This window comes from Orycteropus afer, unplaced genomic scaffold (assembly GCF_000298275.1).
Source record: "Orycteropus afer afer isolate SDZICR_OR568_19922 unplaced genomic scaffold, OryAfe1.0 scaffold00024, whole genome shotgun sequence".
NCBI lineage: Eukaryota > Metazoa > Chordata > Mammalia > Tubulidentata > Orycteropodidae > Orycteropus > Orycteropus afer.
Genome location: NW_006921611.1, coordinates 9,428,308 through 9,447,954, shown reverse-complemented (window position 1 = coordinate 9,447,954; position 19,647 = coordinate 9,428,308). Strand labels below are relative to the sequence as shown.

General features: G+C 40.2%; 1 protein-coding gene across 1 annotated transcript in view; it reads right to left on the bottom strand.

The window, feature by feature from the left end:
• Positions 1 to 19,647, bottom strand: part of IDO2 (indoleamine 2,3-dioxygenase 2) — a 162,407-nt gene that overhangs the window by 98,138 nt on the left and 44,622 nt on the right. Inside the window, exon 2 of the mRNA XM_007935067.2 lies at positions 18,796 to 18,891. Within this exon, the coding sequence (XP_007933258.1) occupies positions 18,796 to 18,891 (96 nt within the window). The remainder of the gene's footprint in view (positions 1 to 18,795; positions 18,892 to 19,647) is intronic.

The following is a 19,647-nucleotide window of genomic DNA, read 5'->3' as shown; positions in this document are numbered from 1 at the left end:
CCTTAGGCACTGTGCCACCAGAGCTTCTTGGTTTTCTAATGTTACTGTAACAGAAATACCAAAAGTGGATGGCTTTAACAAACAGGAATTTATTCTCACAGTTTAGGAGGCTGGAAGTCTCAAATTCAGAGTGCCAGCTCTAGGGACTGGGTGAAGTCTCCTCGACCTTGGGCATTAGCTCTGACTTTTATTCCAGGCTCACCATAGTTGGAAGCATCTCCTATCTCAGACAGCTGCTGGCTGATGAGGCTGACAAGCCTAAGGTTGACAGGTGAAATGGCACAATTCCAAGATCAGCAGGCAACAAGGCAGAGAGCTGGTCTAATTCCAGCAACTGTTCCAAGATTGACATGCAACACGGCAGGCCACTCAATGAAGATTCGTCCAAATGCAGGATCCAAATACACCAAAAGGCAAGAGACCCTTCCCAAATGTCTTCCATATATACTGGAAGCAAGTCACACCTCAGAGGCAACTCCATTTCCACTTATTCACTGCTCACAGCAGTTTCCACCATGGAGATGACTACAACCTTCTCATGGGGAATAACTACATCTAGCTGCCCAGCCATTCAAAACCACAGCCTAGCCAGGTTCATGCACAACCTTAACTGTCATACCATCTTAAAAATTTTATGAAACAAAAATATGAAATAAGTTTGATATTATGATTTCACATACTGTGGATAATATTTTAATGACCACTCATCTGTCAGTTTGTGGTATTGTGGTGGCTTGCATGTTGCTGTGAGGCTATGCCACTCTGGTATTTCAAATACTAGCAGGGTCATCCATGGTGGCCAGGTTTCAATGGAGCTTCCAGATTAAGGCAAATTGGGAAATAAAGGGTCATCCACTTTTCAACGTATTAGCCAGTGAAAACTTTATGAATAGCAGTGAAACACTGTCTGATATATTACTGGAAAACTTCAATTGCCCTGAAACATTGTTTGATGTAGTGATGGAAGATGAGCCCCTCAAGTAGGAGGGCACTCAAAATATGACTGGGCAAGAAGTGCCTCCTCAAAGCAGAGTCAACATAATGACATGGATGGAGTAAAGCTTTTAGAATCTCCAGTTGCTGATGGAGTATGACTTAAGGTGGGAAGAAACAGCTACAAAAATCCATTAATATTTGGAACACAGAAAGTAAGAAGTATGAATTTAGGAAAATTGGAAGTTGTCAAAAATGAAATGAAATGCATAAAGATCCATATCCTAGGTGTGAGTGAGCTGAAATGGACTGGTTTTGGCCATTTCCAATCAGACAATCATATGATCTACTACACCAGGAATGACAAATTGAAGGGGAATGGCATGGCATTCATCATCACAAAGAATGTTTCAAGATCTATCCTGAAGTACAATGCTGTCAGTGATAGGATAATATCTATATGGCTAAGGCACTTGATTGCTAACCAGAAGGCTGGTGGTTCAAACCCACCAGCCACTCCTCGGAAGGAAGGTTGAGCAATCTACTTCCATAGTGATACTGCCTTGGAAACCCAAGGAAAGGTAGCTATGAGTGAGCTCCGACTCAACGGCACATAACAACAACAACAACATAAAGAAGACCAGTTAATACTATTATTCAAATTTATGCACCAACCACTAAAGGCAAAGATGAGGAAATTGAAGATTTTCACTAACTTCTGCAGTCTGAAATTGACCAAACATGCAATCAAAATTTATTTATTGTTACTGGTGATTGGAATGCGAATGTTGGAAACAAAGAACCACCAGTAGTTGGAAAATATGGCCTTAGTAATAGAAATGTTGCCAGAGATTGCATGATAGAATTTTACAAGACCAACAATTTATTCATTGCAAATACCTTTTTGCAACAGCATGAATGGTGGCTATACACATAGGCCTTGTCAGATAGAATACACAGGAGTTGGATCAAGTACATCTGTGGAAACAAGCAATTGAGAAGTTCAATATCTTCAGCCAAAACAAGGCCAGGATCTGACTGTGGAACGGACCATCAATTCCTCATATGCAAGTTCCAGTTGAATGTGAAGACAATTAAGACAAGTCCACAAGAGCCAAAATATGACCTTGATTATATCTCCCCTGAATTTAGAGACCATCTGAAGAATAGATTTGACATGTTGAACACCAATGACTGACAACCAGACGAACTATGGATGACATCAAGAACATTATACATGATGAAAGCAAAAGGTCATTAAAAAGACAGGAAAGGAAGAAAAGATCAAAATGGATGTCAGAAGAGACTCTGAAACTTGCTCTTGAATGGAGTGTAGCTAAAGCAAATGGAAGAAATGACAAGATAAAATAGCTGAACAGAAGATTTCAAAGAGCTGTTTGAGGAGACCAAGTCAATTATTATAATTAAATGTGCAAAGACCTTGAGTTATGAAACCAAAAGGGAAGGCCATGCTCAGCATTTCTCAAGCTAAGAGAACTAAATAAAAAAAATACAAGCCTTGACTTGCAATATCAAAAGATTCTATGGGCAAAATATTAAATGATGTAGGAAGCATCAAAAGAAGATGGAAGGAGTACACAGAGTCACTGTACAAAAAAATAATTGGTTGATGTTCAACTGTTTTAGAAGATGGCAATTGATCAAGAACCAATGGTATTGAAGGATGAAGTCAAAGCTATGCTGAGGGAATTGGTGGAAAACAAGGGCCCAGAAGCTGACAAAACGTCCATTGAGATGTTTCAACAAAAGGATGCCGTGTAGGAGGCACTTACTCATCTGTGCCAAGTAATCTGGAAGACAGCTATGTGGTCAACTGAATGGAAGAGATCCACATTTGTATGCATTCCAAAGAAAAGTGATCCAACAGAATATGGAAATTATTGAACAATATCATTAATATCACACACAAGTAAAATCTTGCTGAAGATAATTCAAAAATAGTTGCAACAGTATATTAATAGGGAACATCAAGAAATGCAAGCTGGATTCAGAAGAGGATGCAGAATAAGGGATATCATTGCTGATGTCAGATGAACGTTGTTGAAAGCAAAGAATATAAAAAATGTCTGCTTGTGTGTTATTAATTATGAAAAAGCATTCAACTCTGTGGATTGTAACAAATTATGGATAACATTGAGAAGAATGGGAATTCCAGAACATTAATTGTGCTCTTGAGGAACCTGTACATAGACCAGAAGGCTATTGTTTGAACAGAACAAGGAGATAATGTATGGCTTAAAATCAAGAAGGGTGTGTATCAAGGTTGGATCTTTCCACCATATTTATTCAAATTTGTATGCTGAGCAAATAATGAGAAGATGGACTATATGAAGATAATGTAGTATGGGAATCAGAGGAAGACTCATTAAAGATAGTGAAGATGACTTGAAGTACTCACTGATGAAGATTAAAGACTACAGTCTTCAGTATGGCTTACAGTTGAACATAAAGAAAATAAAAATCCTCACAACTGAATCAATAAGCAGCATCATATTAAATGGAGAAAAGATTGAAGTTAATATGAAAATTTCATATTACTTGGATCCACAATCAACATCCATGCATCCACGGGAAGCAACAACCAATCAATCAGAAGAACTATTGCACTAAGCAAATCTGCTGAAAAAAAAAGCTCTTTAAAGTGTTGAAGAGCAAAGATGTCACTTGGAAGAGTAAGGTGCACCTAACCCAAGCTGTGGTATTTTAAATAGCCTCATATGCATGTTAAAATTGGACAATGAATACGAAGACAAAAAAAGAGTTGCTTTTGTGTTATTGAGTTGGCAAAGAATAGAGAAAGTACTATGGACTTCAAGAAGAACAAACAAGTCTGTCCTGGAAGAAAGGAAGTGAGAATGGCCAGACTTTGTCTCACCTGTTTTGGTCATGTTGTCAGAAGGGACCATTCTCTGGAGGATATCATTCTTGGTAAAGTGGAAGTTTTTTTAGTGAAAAACGGAAAGACCCTCAATGAGATGGATTGACACAGTGGCTGCAACACTGGCCTCGAATATAGCAAGGATTGTTAGGACGGTGCAGGACCTCGCAGTGTTTTGTTCTGTTGTACATAGGGTTGCTATGAGTCAGAGCTGAACCTTTGGCACCTAACAACAAGAACAACAGTCTTCAAAGTGACATGTCTGTTATTCAAGACTTTCCGTAGGTCTTTCTTTCTTTCTTTTTTTTAAGCAGATTTACCAGTGCATAGAGGCTGTTGTTGTTATGTGCTGTCAAGTTGGACCCAACTCACACGACCCCTCCTTGGGTTTCCAAGGCAGTATCACTATGGAAGTAGATTGCCCAACCTTCCTTCTGAGGAGTGGCTGGTGGGTTTGAACCTCCAGACTTCTAGTTAGCAGTCAAGTGCCTTAGGCACTATGCTACTGAGGCTAGGATTTATAATACATCACAAAATGGAAGACTATGGCTAGAAGTGCAATTGAGCAATTCACTGCACTGAAGGCCACACCTGGGTCTTCTAGCCACTGACTCTCTCATACTTGAATGATTAACTTGCTGCTCCCAATAACTTTACAGGTCCCCAAATCATTACAATTAGTCCTTCAGTAGGACAAAGAGTCTTAAGAGTGAGTTTACTTAGGTACCAGCCATTCAGATCTGCTGCATGTGTCCATCTGATCTGGTCAGGTACTCCAGATGTTTTTCTCATCTTCGCCCTTTTGAGTCTCTGATGAAATTTAACTGATAGATTAGTCCTTGCTATGAGTTTTTCTTTAGGCAACAGCATAATGTTAGATTTCCTCTGTTGCATTATCCATTTATTCATTCCTTTACTTTCAGCTATTATTTCTCCTTCCTTCCATCTGTCATTTATTTTTACCCAAACTTTCCCAAATTGGGAAGGAACATCAGGTTCATCTGTTGTGCCAGTCCAGATTGCTGGTAGCAAGACCATTCTAGCAAATGTTTCCCCCTTAGTCCATCCTATTCATGTTGGGTAGAGTTACATAGGTATAATCGTAGTGGGCTATCTCAACCAATGGGCAATACAGTCAGTATTCACTATCAAATACAATTCTACCAGAAAAAAGGAAGATACAATCCACCCCATAAGGCCCTTGGGAATTCTGGTATACAGGGTCAAGGGTATAGTTACAGTCTCTTGCTTAGGCATCACCCTTGCTTCTGGTACCAACATCTGCATCCTGGGTCCTGGGCCCATAGCTTCTGGCAGGGAAAAAAGCAATTTCAGGTGATGTGGGGAAGAACTGTACAGTGGCACCAGTGTCCTCTCCCAAACTCTCTTCCCCAGATCACTCAGAGTATTGTAGTAAGCTGTACAGTGGTGATAGTTCCTTCTTTACCCCTCATTGTAAGTGTGAGCACACACTCATGAAATCTGTGAGCCAGCCCTTCATACCTTTATCTCCCCTCATTTTAGATAACAAATGTTTCAATTGCCCATTCCAATTCTCTATCAAACCATTACTCTAAGGATAGTAAGCAACATGGTATGTCCATTCAATATGATGTTTCTTGGCCCATTGCTGTACCTTAAGGGTTGTAAATTGTGTTCCTTCATCTGAGGACATATAATTTGGTAGGTCAGATTGGTACACTATCTTTTGTTCCAATCTTTTGATGGTGTTTTTGGCACATACATCTTTCATGGAATATGCAAAGCCCAGTTGAGAGTAAGTATTGATTCCTATGAGGACCCTACTTGGCGCCACTGGCATCATTGGTCATATGCAATCGATTTGCCAGCTATGTGCAGGGCTATCTATCTGTAACCTCTATCTTTTTTACTCAAAGACAAAGCAGCCCTTATTGGCATTTTTTGCCTCAGAGGGTACAAGAGGGATGTGTCTAGTTTCAGTCCATCTCTGCATTGCTGCAGCACTCCCATGTCCACTCATTTCATGGACCCAATTAACCACCTCAAAAAGCATACCAACATGTCCACTTGCTGATTCCAACTGTCTTCTGATCAAGGAAGGGGGTTCTTCTGATGGGCCCTCTAAATTCCCAGAGTGCTTTCCACTGCCCATGAATCAGTAAAAATCCAAATGTATGGGTTCTCACCATAGCCAAATTCTTCCATGACAGCTAGGAAGACAGCATTCAATCCAGCCTATTGAGCTGATTCATTCTTCCCTTCTTCAATGAGGGTCTTTCTATATGCTGATCTTAATCCAGCAGCTTTCCACATTAAATGTTGTCCATGTACCCTAGAACTGCCGTCTGTGAACCATGAAGCCTTCGCTGGTTAGCAGAAAATTGTTCATAGGGTATTGTCCATGTGGCAGTGTGTTCAGCAGCTTCTCTGGTGGTTCCAGTGTTGGACCTTTGGGAAAAATGGGTACCTGTTTGTGGATGTGATGGGTGCCTATCTGCATTCCTCCAGTAGCTTATTCTTGTATGAACCAGCTTTCTTATTAGTGGGCTTTTCTGAAATCACCCAAGATGTTATGGGTATTTTAGATTTCATGATGATTTTATGTCCTTCTGACATTGAGGCAGTCTCAGTCAATGACCAAGAACAGGGAAGTAGTTACTTTTCAAATGGTGTGTATTGTGCTGCAGCATCTGGAAACTTTCTAGTCCAGAATTCCAATGGTCACTTTAAGGTGGCACTCTCAGGTTTTTGTCATAAGCTCCAATCTACATAAGCATGTGTAGCAGACACCTGCAAAATCATGTCTGAATGTGTATCATAAAAGCCTAAAGGCAGGGAGAGTGAAATTGATTTTTGTAATTCTGATATAGCCTGTTGTTGTTCAGGTCTCCATTAAAGGCAGTTGTCTCCCAAGTGGTTTTATGGATGGGTGCCATGAATGTTCCCAGATGCAGAATATGTGTTCTCCAAACTCCAAATAGACCAATTAAACATTGAGCTTCCTGCTTAGTCTTGGAGCTCAGTAATGACAGCAACTTATTCTTGGTTTCCTATGGAATGTCATGGGTGGTTCCTGTCCATAATAGTCCCAAGAATTTCACTGTTTGGTCAGAACCCTGGATGTTTACTGGATTTATTAACCAATCTCTGTTGGTCATGTGGGCTATCACTGTTTTCAAATCTGCCCTAGCTCATTCTTCTGTGTTTGATATTAACATAATATCATCAATGTAATGTGTTACCATACTTGAAATCTGCACCAAGTCCAAGTTTCTTCTAACCAAACCATGACAGTAAGCCAGTGAATTTAAAGAACTCTGTGGCAAAGTATTGAAAATGTATTGTGATCCTTCCCATGTGAAAACAAACTGTGGCTGGCTCTTTCTGAGATTGGGAGGGAGAAAAAGGCATTTGTAAGATCAATCATTGAGTACCAGTCTCCTTTAGCCTGCTGTATTTTCTGCATTGTTCATAGCATGTCTGGAACAGCTGAAGCCACTGGTGACACTACTTTATTTATACCTTGATAATCTACTGTCAGCGTCCATGAGCCATCTGCCCTTCTCACAGGCCATAAAATAAATAAATAAATAAATAAATAAATACACCTCACTGCTATTGAGTCCATTCTGACTCACAGTGATCCCCTTTGGGGTTTCCACGACAGTAAATCTTTACGGAAGTAGATTGCCAAGTCTTCTTTCTGCAGTGACTGCTGGGTTTGAACTCCCAACCTTCTAGTTAGCAGCCAAATGCCATAGGCACTACAGCACCAGAGCTCCTTTTCAAAAGCCATAAATCCAAACCAAGCTCACTTTCATCAAGTTGATTTAGACTCATAGCAACACCTCCTTGGGTTTCTGCGGCAGTATCTCTACAGAAGTAGATGCCCAGTCTTCCTTCCGAGGAATGGCCAGTGGGTTTGAACTGCCAGCCTTCTGGTTAGCAGTCAGATGCCTTAGGCACTATGCCACCAGAGCTCCCATATACACAAATCACACAAGGCCGTTATACAGAGAATTTTTTGGCCCCAATACTCTAGCCTTTAGCATGTCTTTACTCAAAGCAATAATCTCCCTTTGTCCACCACTTATCCTATACTGTTTCAAATTAACAACCTGAGAAGTTCAGGCAATTTTTGTGGTTAAGCATGTACAATACTGGCCTAAGGCCAGACTTACACGCCTTCAGTTTTACAATATCAGGTAGAGTGTTCCTCAGTTAGACATGGTATCCATACCAATAATACATTCAAGTAAGGGAAATACAATTACTTCTCATACATCATCTGTTTCAATTTTCTAATTCTTACCTAAACTTTCACTTTAGTACCATCAACAATTGCATCCCCATATGCCCCCAGTCTAATCTTAGGCCCCTTCAATATTTCCTTGACAGGCTTTTGAATGACAAGATATTAGGCTTTTGTCTCCAGGAGCCCCAAGAAGGTCTTTTCCCTACCCCGGGCCATTTTACCCACACATTTGCATATGGCCTTGGGTATCCTGTTGAGAGATGGACTAGAAGAACTGTCTTATCTTCATCAAGTAGGTGAGCACCTACTTCAATTGGTCCTAGGTGGGACTTCCATCAATAAATCCCTCCCAACTGGAGTAAATAAAACAGACTTGTTAATGCCTCTTTAATGTTGGGGGACCAGCAGGAGTTTCTGTTTGTCCACCCAACCTCCTGTAGTGCTACATTGCATCTTTGTCTTGACTCTGTCAATGTCCACTATATTAATCCAATTCTTTAGTAACCATTGAAAAATCTTTTACCTGCTAAGGTAAGTTATTTTCCCATTGCCTCTTCCTGTTCTTCTATTATGGGAGCTCTGGTGGCATAGTGCCTAAGACATTTGACTGCTAACCAGAAAACTGGTGGTTCAAACCCACCAGCCACTCCTCGGAAGGAAGGCTGGGCAATCTATTAATCCCTCTTATATTTCTTGCATCTATAAGATCCATGCAGGGAAGCTATGCCAACAGATCTAACAAAGCTTCTGGATTATTGCTTTTTTTTTGCAATGGCAAGGTTACATAGCACGCTCATATAGAAGAGGCTTCCTTGATTACCATATCTGCCATGACCTGTGTAAGGGACATGCTCTTTGAGTGAATATCCTAATCACTATAAAGCCATTCAAGCATGACTTCCATAAACAACACATTAACTGCTTCCTCTAAAGTGTTCTAGGGGGTATTCAGTGGGAAAGAAGGGCAGTTTTCCTTCTGTATGATATAGGCCTTCAAACACTCCAAAATGGCTCCTGCTCCACCACCCTAAACTTTGTACCCCATTCTTTAGCTTCCCCTCCCTGTGCATTCCCGTGGGACCCAAGCTTGCAGCCACTGCAGCCAGCATCTCATCGGGAAGTAACATCTACCTGTAACCACCAACATATACTTATTGTCTGCAGGAATATCTTTCAATACCTTTGGAGGGAAGCTGACCACCTGCATTGGACACCAGCCAGACTAGTCTGCTTGTCACCCATGCCCCCTTGTGATTTTTCTACTACTGTATAAACAATTGTAGATCAAGAGGGAGAAGGAGACCTCAGAGACTTGACCAGCCTGCTTCCACTGGATGCAGCACTGCTTTTCCATAAGATCCCCTTACAAACTGGATGTCTTTCAGAGTGACTTCAGGTCAGTTTTTCAGTATGTCCATGCAAAGTTATTCTGAGGCAATTGCCTTCCTGGGTTTCAACCCAGATGATTGGCCCTGTGAGCAGGATACCAAAAACCCCTGATTTCAAGACTCCATGAGTGGGTCACGGAACTCCCCAGGGGGAATCCCGGGATGGCCAGATGCCTCCGTGTTTGGGGCCGTTGCCAGGTTGTTAGGAATCTGAGGCCCTGTGCATGAGTACATGTTCACCCGGAAAACCCTGCATGGCTCGTAAAGCTCTTGCAGGGAATAGGAGGTGAAAAGGCTAAAGAGAGCAGGGCGCTGGTGGCTGCTATAGCCTGGCCACTCCTGCATATGTTAAGCACAACTACTGAAGCTCAGCTAGCTTCTGATGGAAAAGACCACTGGCTGAAGGATGACCTCCAGCTAGAAAGGGAAGCTCAGGTGGTAGCTCAGGCAAACATCAACAAAATTTTTTCTGTCCATTTACAAGCTTTGGATCAAGCAGTAGAAACTCTTGCCTTAAAGCAACAGAATTGAAAGAGAGGTGTTTCCCCAGACAACAGTTATGAGCTGTCATGACCAGAGCTAATTGGGACTCAAAGAAATGAGACTCCCTGGAATCTTCCATAGGTTCCAAAGAAGGAGAGAGATGGAATGAGGAGATTGAAATTCCCCCCTCTGAGGCTTGCCCAATTGTCACCAAGATTAAAACTGACTAAGCCCCAGATCTGGGAGTGGATCCTAATGACCTCCCTGCTTTGGAAAGGAGGAAGCACATTACCATGAGAGACTACTATACAACTGCAGAGCTGGTTGAATTTGACACTAGATATTGGCAAAAGGGAAGAGAATCCCTAGCCCCCTGGATCCTAGGCTTATGCAGTACTGGAGACATGGTCCTACAATTTGCTATGGTTTAGTAGCAAAGGATTTAGAATGCTGGAAGAAACTAGAGAATATTTTTCTATTCCATTATATTGATGATATCATGCTAACTTGAAACCCTCTTTCCTTTTGCAAGAAACTGCTTCCCAATTAATTATTCATTTAAAAAACTGACTTATCCAAGCTGTGGATACTTAGTTTATCTGTCAAATTCTTGGGTGTTGTATAGTTGAATAAGACAAAAATGGTCCCTGCTCCAGTAATTGATAACATCCAAGCATATCCCCTCCTTACAGAGGTTAAAGAACTGCAAACATTCACTGGTTTGCTTGGTTATTAAAACCCTTTATACCCTACCTAGCATAGCAGTCAAATGCCTTAGACACTATGCCACCAGAGCTCCCATGACCATTATACCACTTAGTAAAAAAAGGCACTATATGGGATTGGGAATATGAACAGTAGCAAGCCTTTCAAGGCACTAAGGTGGCTGTACAGCAAATTCAGGCATGAGAAGCCATAGAGCCTGGGTAACCTTGTGACTTGGATGTGACTAGTTACCCTGAAGGAGCTCTGGTGGCATAGTGCCTAAGGCACTTAACTGCTAACCAGAAGGCTGACAGTTCAAACCAACCAGCCACTCCTCAGAAGAAAGATTCAGCAATCTATTTCCACAGTGATACCACCTAGGAAATTCAAGGAGGGGTCGCTATGGGTTGGATCCAACTTGATGGCAATGAGCAGCAGAAGCAGTTACCCTGAGAGCTTTGGCTGTGGCTTATGGCAAATGAAACAGGAAAAGTATACTCCTCTAGGCTTCTAGTCCCAGTTTTGGAAGGGGGATGAACAGAGATATAGCCTTTTGGAAAAACAACTGTGCACAGTTTATGGGAGTTTACAAGACATAAAAGATATTACAAAAAGGGCCCTATAACTATAAAGACTTCCTTTCCCATTGCAGGATGGGTGAAAGAATTCAACAAGCTGCAAAAAGGAGTGGGCCAGGCAGGTACCTTAGCAAAGTGGCATGTCTGCTTGCAACAACTCAGTACGCATTCTACCAGTCCATTAAGTGATGAATTACATCAAATTTTAGGCCCCATTGTGTATGTAGCAGAAGTTACTGACTCTACCACACTTAAAGCAACAATGCCTCCGAGTAGCCACATAAAGCTCAACTCGGGTTCCATCCCTCATACTACCTGGTGTTACTGATGGCTCTGCCCAAGGCAACCCACCCCAATAGATGGCCATAGCTATACAACCTACCACAGGCACACTATGGTTAGAGCAAGGTTAAAAGCAGCACCTTATCAGGAAGTAACATCTATGTGTGACCATCAATGTAAAGGAAATTTATACTCAGCCAGAACATTTTGCAATACCCTTGAGGGGAGCAGACTAATCTGAGTAGTCACCTAAGCCCCCTTGTGATTATTCTACCATTGTATAAATGATTGCAGATCAGGAGTGGTGGTGGAAGGATGTGGACTTCAGGAGACTTGACCAATAAGTGCTGCTTTTCAGTAAGATTCCCTAATAAACTCATTGTCTTTCAGGGTGACCCCAGGTCAGTTTTGTGGTCTCTCAGCACAAAATTATTCTGAGGCATTTGCTCTCTTGGATTTGAACCTCAAGACTTTCTCAGGATAAACAAACCTCACTGCAAATTTTACCTAATCCACCGGGCTGGCTGTCCCCTCTGGGTTAACCTGTTGTGTAACTAGATGTCAGATCATCATTTGTGCCTGTTCCATGGTGAGCTGTGGGTCTTGCATCAACCCAAACATAGTCTTCCATTTTGTAGCATTCAAAACTAAAGACACTGTTCCTAAATTAGTCTCTCTCACAATCCATTTCAGTAAAGGATCCTCAGAAAGATGATGATACTGATCTACAAACTAAAGCAAGTCTTTTACACTGTAGGCCCTGATTTCAATAGATTTTTGGTTTTGCACATTCCCTTTTTGGACTACCTTCTTGGTGACAAGCAGTTGCAGGGGCACTGCCTGTTGTTCCAATATAATTTTTCCTTTCTGGGTATGCCCTGAGACTAGAGGTAGTAGCTCTGATCAGACTAGATCTGGCCTAGATTCAGTGGTATAACCCTCCTCTATGCACTTTTCCTGCCATTGCAGCTATTACTGATAACAGCAACCAAGGAATTGTAAGCCCTTTCCTTATCATTATTTCAACATGCATGCAACAAGCCAATTACTCAGGAGCTAGATCTACCACTCCTAAATCCCATGAATAGCTTTTGCCTTGGGTAACAGTTCTCAACAAATTATCTGTTTCAATCCATGGGTATTTTTTTATCCCATCCAGAAAGAAAACACAAGATTCTCATTCTCCAATTTAACCCCTTTTCCCCAAAGACACTTTTGAAAAGAGAGATTCAACAGAATCTGTGCTATTGCAGTGAAACCCACCCCCAATTTTGATATCAACTGCTTGAATAATTTCTTTCAGAAGGATCAATTGACTGCTAATCAGAAGGCTGGCAGTTCAAACCCACCAGCCACTCCTCAGAAGGAAGACTGAAGAATCTACTTCTGTAGAGATACCACCTGGGAAATGCAAGGAGGGGTTGCTATGAGTCAGAACTGATTTGATGGCAATGGGTTTGCATTTTTTTTATGTGGTGGAGATTAAAGATGCTTCAAATGTCCAACTTTTCAAACTATTTTACCAATCCATCATCTCTAACATCAACCACTCCTCCTCCCCTCAGCACTTTCCCTCAAGTCTTAAAAAATGAAACTCACTGCCATTGAGTCAATTACAACTCATAGCAACCCCTACTGGGTTTCCAAGGTGGTAAATCTTTAGGTAAGTAGATTGCCCAGTTTTCCTTCCACAAAGTGTCTGGTGGGTTTGAACCACCAACCTTCTGGTTAGCATTCAATGCCTTTGGCACTAGACCACCAGAGCTCCTCAAGTCTTAGGAGTTACATATTTCTCAGTAACATCTCACAGAACTCACAAACTGCCAAGGAAATGGTTCACTCAATGCTGAAGGTTGTGTATTTGACAAGTCCCAAATCACTGGGTTAGGCAAAAGTCTAGAGGATTCTCCTCAGTCACATGGTTTCAGGGGTTGGTGAACCCATATAGGCAGGTCAGACAACTGGCTGCTGTGTCAACTCAAAAGGATGAAATGAGATGAACCCAATGCAGAGTCAGAAGCAAGAAAGTATGAACTTGCCCAAATAGTCACATATATACCCTCAAGGAAACTAAGGATTGTGCCTTGAATCACACCTTCCAGCAAGGCAGGACTCAAAATACATTCCACCCTAAATAGTCTTAAACCAAAACCAAACTCACTGCCATCGAGCCAAATTATAGCAGTGGTATTACTACAGAAGTAGATTGCCCGACCTTCCTTCTGAGGAGTGGCTGGTGGGTTTGAACTGCCAGCCTTCTGGTTAGCAGTCAAATGCCTTAGGCACTATGCTACCAGAGCTCCCCCCTGTGAGATGGCTAGAAAGGCCATATTAAATAGTTCACTCCATTGCAACTGGTTTGCAGAAACAGTCTTGTTTTTAAAAAATGCCTTTTATTAAAATGGGCACAAATGGTCCTCTGCCATCATTTCAAAAGAGAAAGTAAGCTGTACTTCATAAAATTAAAAGTTTCACTTCTGTGAAAGACACTTTTGAAAAGAGAGTTGAAAGATGAGTTACAGAGTGGAGAAACTATTTGAAAACACATCTCTCCTATAGGACTTATATCCAAAATGTACAACAAACTCTAAAGATTCAACAATAAGAAAACGAACAACCCAAGCAAAGAACTAACAAAACCATCTGAACAGATACTTCACCAAAGAAGATAAACAGATAATAAATAAGCTCATGAAAAGAAGTTACATTATTTTTTTAAAAAATAAAATAAATAAAACACTGCCATTGACTCAATTCTCACTCACGTGACCCCCATTGAGTTTCCATGGCAGTAAATTGTTACAGGGTAGATTGCCACATCTTTCTTCTTCAGAGCAGCTAATGGGTTTGAACCACCAACTTTCTGGGTAACAATCAACTGCCTTAGGCACTGCACCACCAGGAATAGCAAATTAAACAGCAATGAATAACCCCTGTGCACCTGTTAGAAACAATACAATCCAAAATGCAGAAAATGTCAAATGATGATGATGATACGTCATTACAGGAACATTCACTCATTTCTGGGGAAAAGGTAAATGGTACAATCACTTTGGAAGATACCCTGGTAGATTCTTACAAAACTAAATACAGGCTTATAACAAAATACAAAAATCCCACTCTCAGGATTTTATCCAAATGAATTTAAAATATATGTCCACATAACAACTTGTACATGAGTGCTTATAGCAGCTTTATTTATAATTCAAAAGTTAAAGCAACAAAGGTGTCCTTCAATAGGTGAATAGATACACAAACTGGTGCAGCCATACAATGGAGTGTTATTTAGCAGTAAAGGGAAATGAACTATTAAGCTATCAAAAGAAGAGGAGGAACCTAAATGTAAATTGCTGAGTGGAAAAAAAATATCTGAAAAGGCTACATGCTATATGATTCCAACTACATGACATTATGGAAAAGGCAAAACTATGGAGAAAGTAAAAACAAATAGTTGCCAAGGACTCAGGGATGTGGAGAAAGGAATGAATAGGTGGAATAGTCACTTTTAAGTCAGGGAAACTTTTCTACATGATAATGTAATGAAGGAAGCAGGTGGTGTGGCAGGTTTGGAGCACCTGAGGGAGGCCGAGAAGGAAGTGAGGCAGTGCAGCAAGTTTGGAGCAGCCTGAGGGAGGCCAGGAAGGAAGCAAGCCAGGGCAGTGCATTTGGAGTGGCAGAGGGAGACCAGGAAGTGAGTGGAGTGGTTTGGAACAACTAAGGGAGACAAACTTGTCTGTCAGTTTGTCATACTGTGGTGGTTACCAAGACAGTCTCAGAAGAAGGAAGAAGCCATCCATTTCTCAAAGAATTGGCCAGTGAAAACCTTATGAATAACAGTGAAATACTGTTTGATGTATTGCTGGAAAATTTTATGAATAGCTCTGAAACATTTTCTGATATAAAGGGGGAAAATGAGCCACTGAGTTGGAAAGCACTCAAAATATGACAGGGGAAAGGCAGCCTCCTCAGAGTAAGAAAATAAATAAATAAATTTAAAAAAACTCACTGCCTTCCAGTTGGGTCCAACTCATAGCGACCCCTCCTTGGGTTTCCGTGGAGGTATCTTTATGAAAGTAGATTGCTCCATCTTCCTTCCGAGTAGAGCCGATGACCTTAATGATGTGGATAAAGTAGAGCTTCTGGGACCTCTATTTGCTGATGTGGCATGATTCAAGATGAGAAAAAACAACTGCAAACATCCATTAATAATCAGAACATGCAATGTACAAAGTATGAATTGAGGAAAATTGGAAGTTGTCACAAATGAAATGGAATGCATAAAGATAGATAGCCCAGGTATTAATGAGCTGAAATGGACTGGTTTTGGCCATTTTGAATCAGACAATCATATGATCTACTATGCAGGAATGACTAACTGAAGAGGTGTGGTCTGGCATTCATCATGACAAAGAATGTAGCAAGCTATATCCTGATGTACAATGCTATCAGTGATAGGATAATATCCATATGCCTAGAAGGAAGACCAGTTAGCACTACTATTATTCAAATATACACATCAACCACCAACTATCTTTATGCATTCCATTTCATTTGTGACAACTTCCAATTTTCCTAGATTCATAGTTTGTACATTCCATGTTCTGATTATTAATGGATGTTTGCAGCTGTTTTTTCTTATCTTGAATCATGCTACATCAGCAAATAGAGTCAAGACAGGGAAACTGAAGATTTTTATCAACTTCTGCAGTCTGAAATTGACTAAATATGCAATCAAGATGTGTTGATTATCACTGGTGATTGGAATGCAAAAGTTGGAAACAAAGAAAAATCACAGGTAGTTGGAAAATATGGCCTTGGTGATAGAAATAACATTGGAGATCACATGATAAAATTTTGTGAGAACAAAGATTTATTCATTGCAAATACCTTTCTTCAACAACACAAACAGTGACTATACACATGGACTTCACCAGATAGAGTACCTAGGAATCAGATTGACTACATGTGTGGCAAGAGGAGATGGAGATGCTCAATATTTTCAGCCAAAATGAGGCCAGGAGCTGATTGTGGAACAGACCATCAACTGCTCATATGAAAGTTCAACTTGATGTTAAAGACAATTAAAACAAGTCCACAAGAGACAAAATATGGTCTTAAATATACCCCTCCTGAATTTAAGGACCATCTAAAGAACAAATTTGATCCATTAAACACCAGTGACTGAATGCCAGAAGAATTGTGGGATGACATCAAGAACATTACCCATGAAGAAAACAAAAGGTCATTAAAAAGACAGGAAAGGAAGAAAAGACTAAAACGGATGTCAGAACAGACTCTGAAACTTACCCTTGAGTGAAGAATAGCTAAAGCAAATGGAAGAAATAACAAGATAAAAGAGTTGAACAGAGATTTCAAAAAGCAGCACAAGAAGACAAAGTCAATTATTATAGTGAAATGTGCAGAGATCTGGAGTCAAAATACCAAAAAGCAAGAACACACTTTGCATTCCTCAAGCTGAAAGAACTGAAGAGGAAATTTAAGCCTTGTGTTGCAATATTGAAAGCTTCTATGAGCAATGTATTGAATGATGCAGGAAACATTAAAAGAAGATGGGAGGAATACAAAGTCACTGTACCAAAAAGAATTGGTCAATGTTCATCCATTTCAGGAAGTGGCATGTGATCAAGAACCAATGGTATTAAAGGAAGAAGTTGAAGCTTCACTGAAAGAATTGGTGAAGAACAAGTTTCCAGGAATTGACAGAATACCCATTGAGATGTTTCAACAAACATGCCACTCTGGAGGCACTCACTCAGCTATGCCAAGAGATTTGGAAGACAGCTACCTGGCCAACTGACTGAAAGAGATCCATATTTGTATCCATTCCAAAGAAAGGTGATCTCACAGAATGTGGAAATTATCAAACAATGCCACTGATATCACATGCAAGTAAAATCTTACTGAAGATAATTCAAATATGGTTGCAGCACTATATTGACAGAGAACTTCCAGAAATAAAAGCTGAATTCAGAAGGGGATGTGGAACAAAGGGTGTCATAGCTGATGTCATATGGATCATGGCTGAATGCAAAGAATACCAGAAAGATACTTACTTGTGTTTTATTGACTATACAAAAGCATTTGGTGTATGTATCATAACAAATTTTGAATAACACTGAGAAGAATGGGAATTCCAGAACACTTAATTGTACTTAGAGGAACATGTACATAGACCTGTTAATTCGAACAGAACAAGAGGATACCGTATGGTTTAAAATGAGGAAGGGAGTGTGTCAGGGTTATATCCTTTTACATACTTATTCAATGTGTATGCTGAGCAAATAATCCAAGAAGCTTGACTATGTGAAGAGGAATGTGGCATCAGGATCTGAGGAAAATCATTAACTATCTGTGATATGCAGATGACACAACTATGCTTGCTGAAAATGAGGATGACTTGAGGCACTTACTGATGAAAATTGAAGACTACAGTCTGCAGTATGGATTATACCTCAATATAAAGAAAATAAAAATCCTCACAAATGGACCAATAAGCAGCATCATAATAAATGGAGAAAAGATTGAAGTTGCCAAAGACTTCATATTACTTGATTCTACAATCAACGCCAATGGAAGTAGCAATCAAGACATCAGATGACGTATTGCATTGGGCAAATCTGCTACAAAAGACCTCTTTCCGTGATGAAGAGCAAATATATGTCCTTGAAGACTAAGTTGCACCTAACCCAAGCCATGGTATTTTCAATCATCTCATATGCATATGAGTGCTGGACAATGAATAAGGAAAACCAAAGAAAAATTGATGGTTTTGAGTTGTGGTGTTGGTGAAATGCTGAAAGTACTGTGTACTGCTAAAAGAACCAATAAATCTGTCCTGGAAGAAATGCAGCCAGAATGCTCCTTGGAAGCAAGAATGGGCAAACTTCATCTCACCTACTTTGGTCATGTTGTCAGAAGAGACCATTCTCTGGAGAAGGATGTCATGTTTGGAAAAGTGGAGGGTCAATGAAAAAGGGGAAGAGCCTCAACAAGATGGATTGATGCAGTAGCTGCAACAATGGATTCAGGTATATCAAGGATCATGAGGCTGGCCCAGGGCAGTGTTTCATTCTGCTGTATTTAAGGTCACTATGAGTCAGAGATGATTCAATGGCACCTAACAACAACAATATCATGAAGGATACATGATATTATGTATTTATCAAAACGCTTGGGATTGTTCAACAAAAAGAGTGAACACTAATGTAAACCTTGGACCTTACTTAGTTATGTATACACAGATATAGATATAGATTTTTAAATATATACCTTGTTCACAAGAGCTCGGAGCTGGTGACTCTCAATCAAGTAAGGAAGCTTGTTGGCAATTTCCATCCAAGGCTTATAATGATCTGGAAGTTCTTTCTGCATACAAAATAGAAAATTTTGGTATATTAGACCTCTCTGGGAATCATCTTCAGGGAGTAGCTGCTTTCAGATTTCAGTTTTCAGACAGTAATCAAGTCAATTAAATTCTTCAAATATTGATTGATGATTCACTATATGGTAGGCACTACAATACTAAAATACAGCCTTTGTCTTTAAGAACTAGTTGAATGAGACAGAGAAGCATTAGTCAGGTCTATTTAATGAAGTACATTATGTTTGATTACTGATATGTGTGTAACATTAAAAATTTGTAAAGAGGAGGAAGTGGTTAGTTAATTCTATCAGCTGCTGTGAGGAATTAAAAGTATGTATTCATAAGAAGATGACAGATGAGCTTAATTTTAGTTTGAAGATGGCTTTCTAGATGGAAACTGAAGGAATGAAAGTAACAAAGGTAAAGACAATAAATAGTATATGAACAGAGATAAGTATGATTTTTGGGCAACAAAAGTTTCGCAACGCAAAATGAAACCATTGCAGTGGAGTCAGGTCCGACTCATAGTGACCCTTTTTTGGGTTTCTGAGGTGGTATCACTATGTAAGTAGATCACCAATCTTCCTTTTGAGGAGTAGCTGGCGGATTTGAACCGCCAGTCTTCTGGTTAGCAGTCAAATGCCTTAGGCACTATGCCACCAGATATAAAGCTCAATAAAATGTATGATGGATGATGAGTCTAGAAGTTTAGCATTCAATTCAAAAGGTGTTTTGTATAGAATAAAATTAGTTTTCCC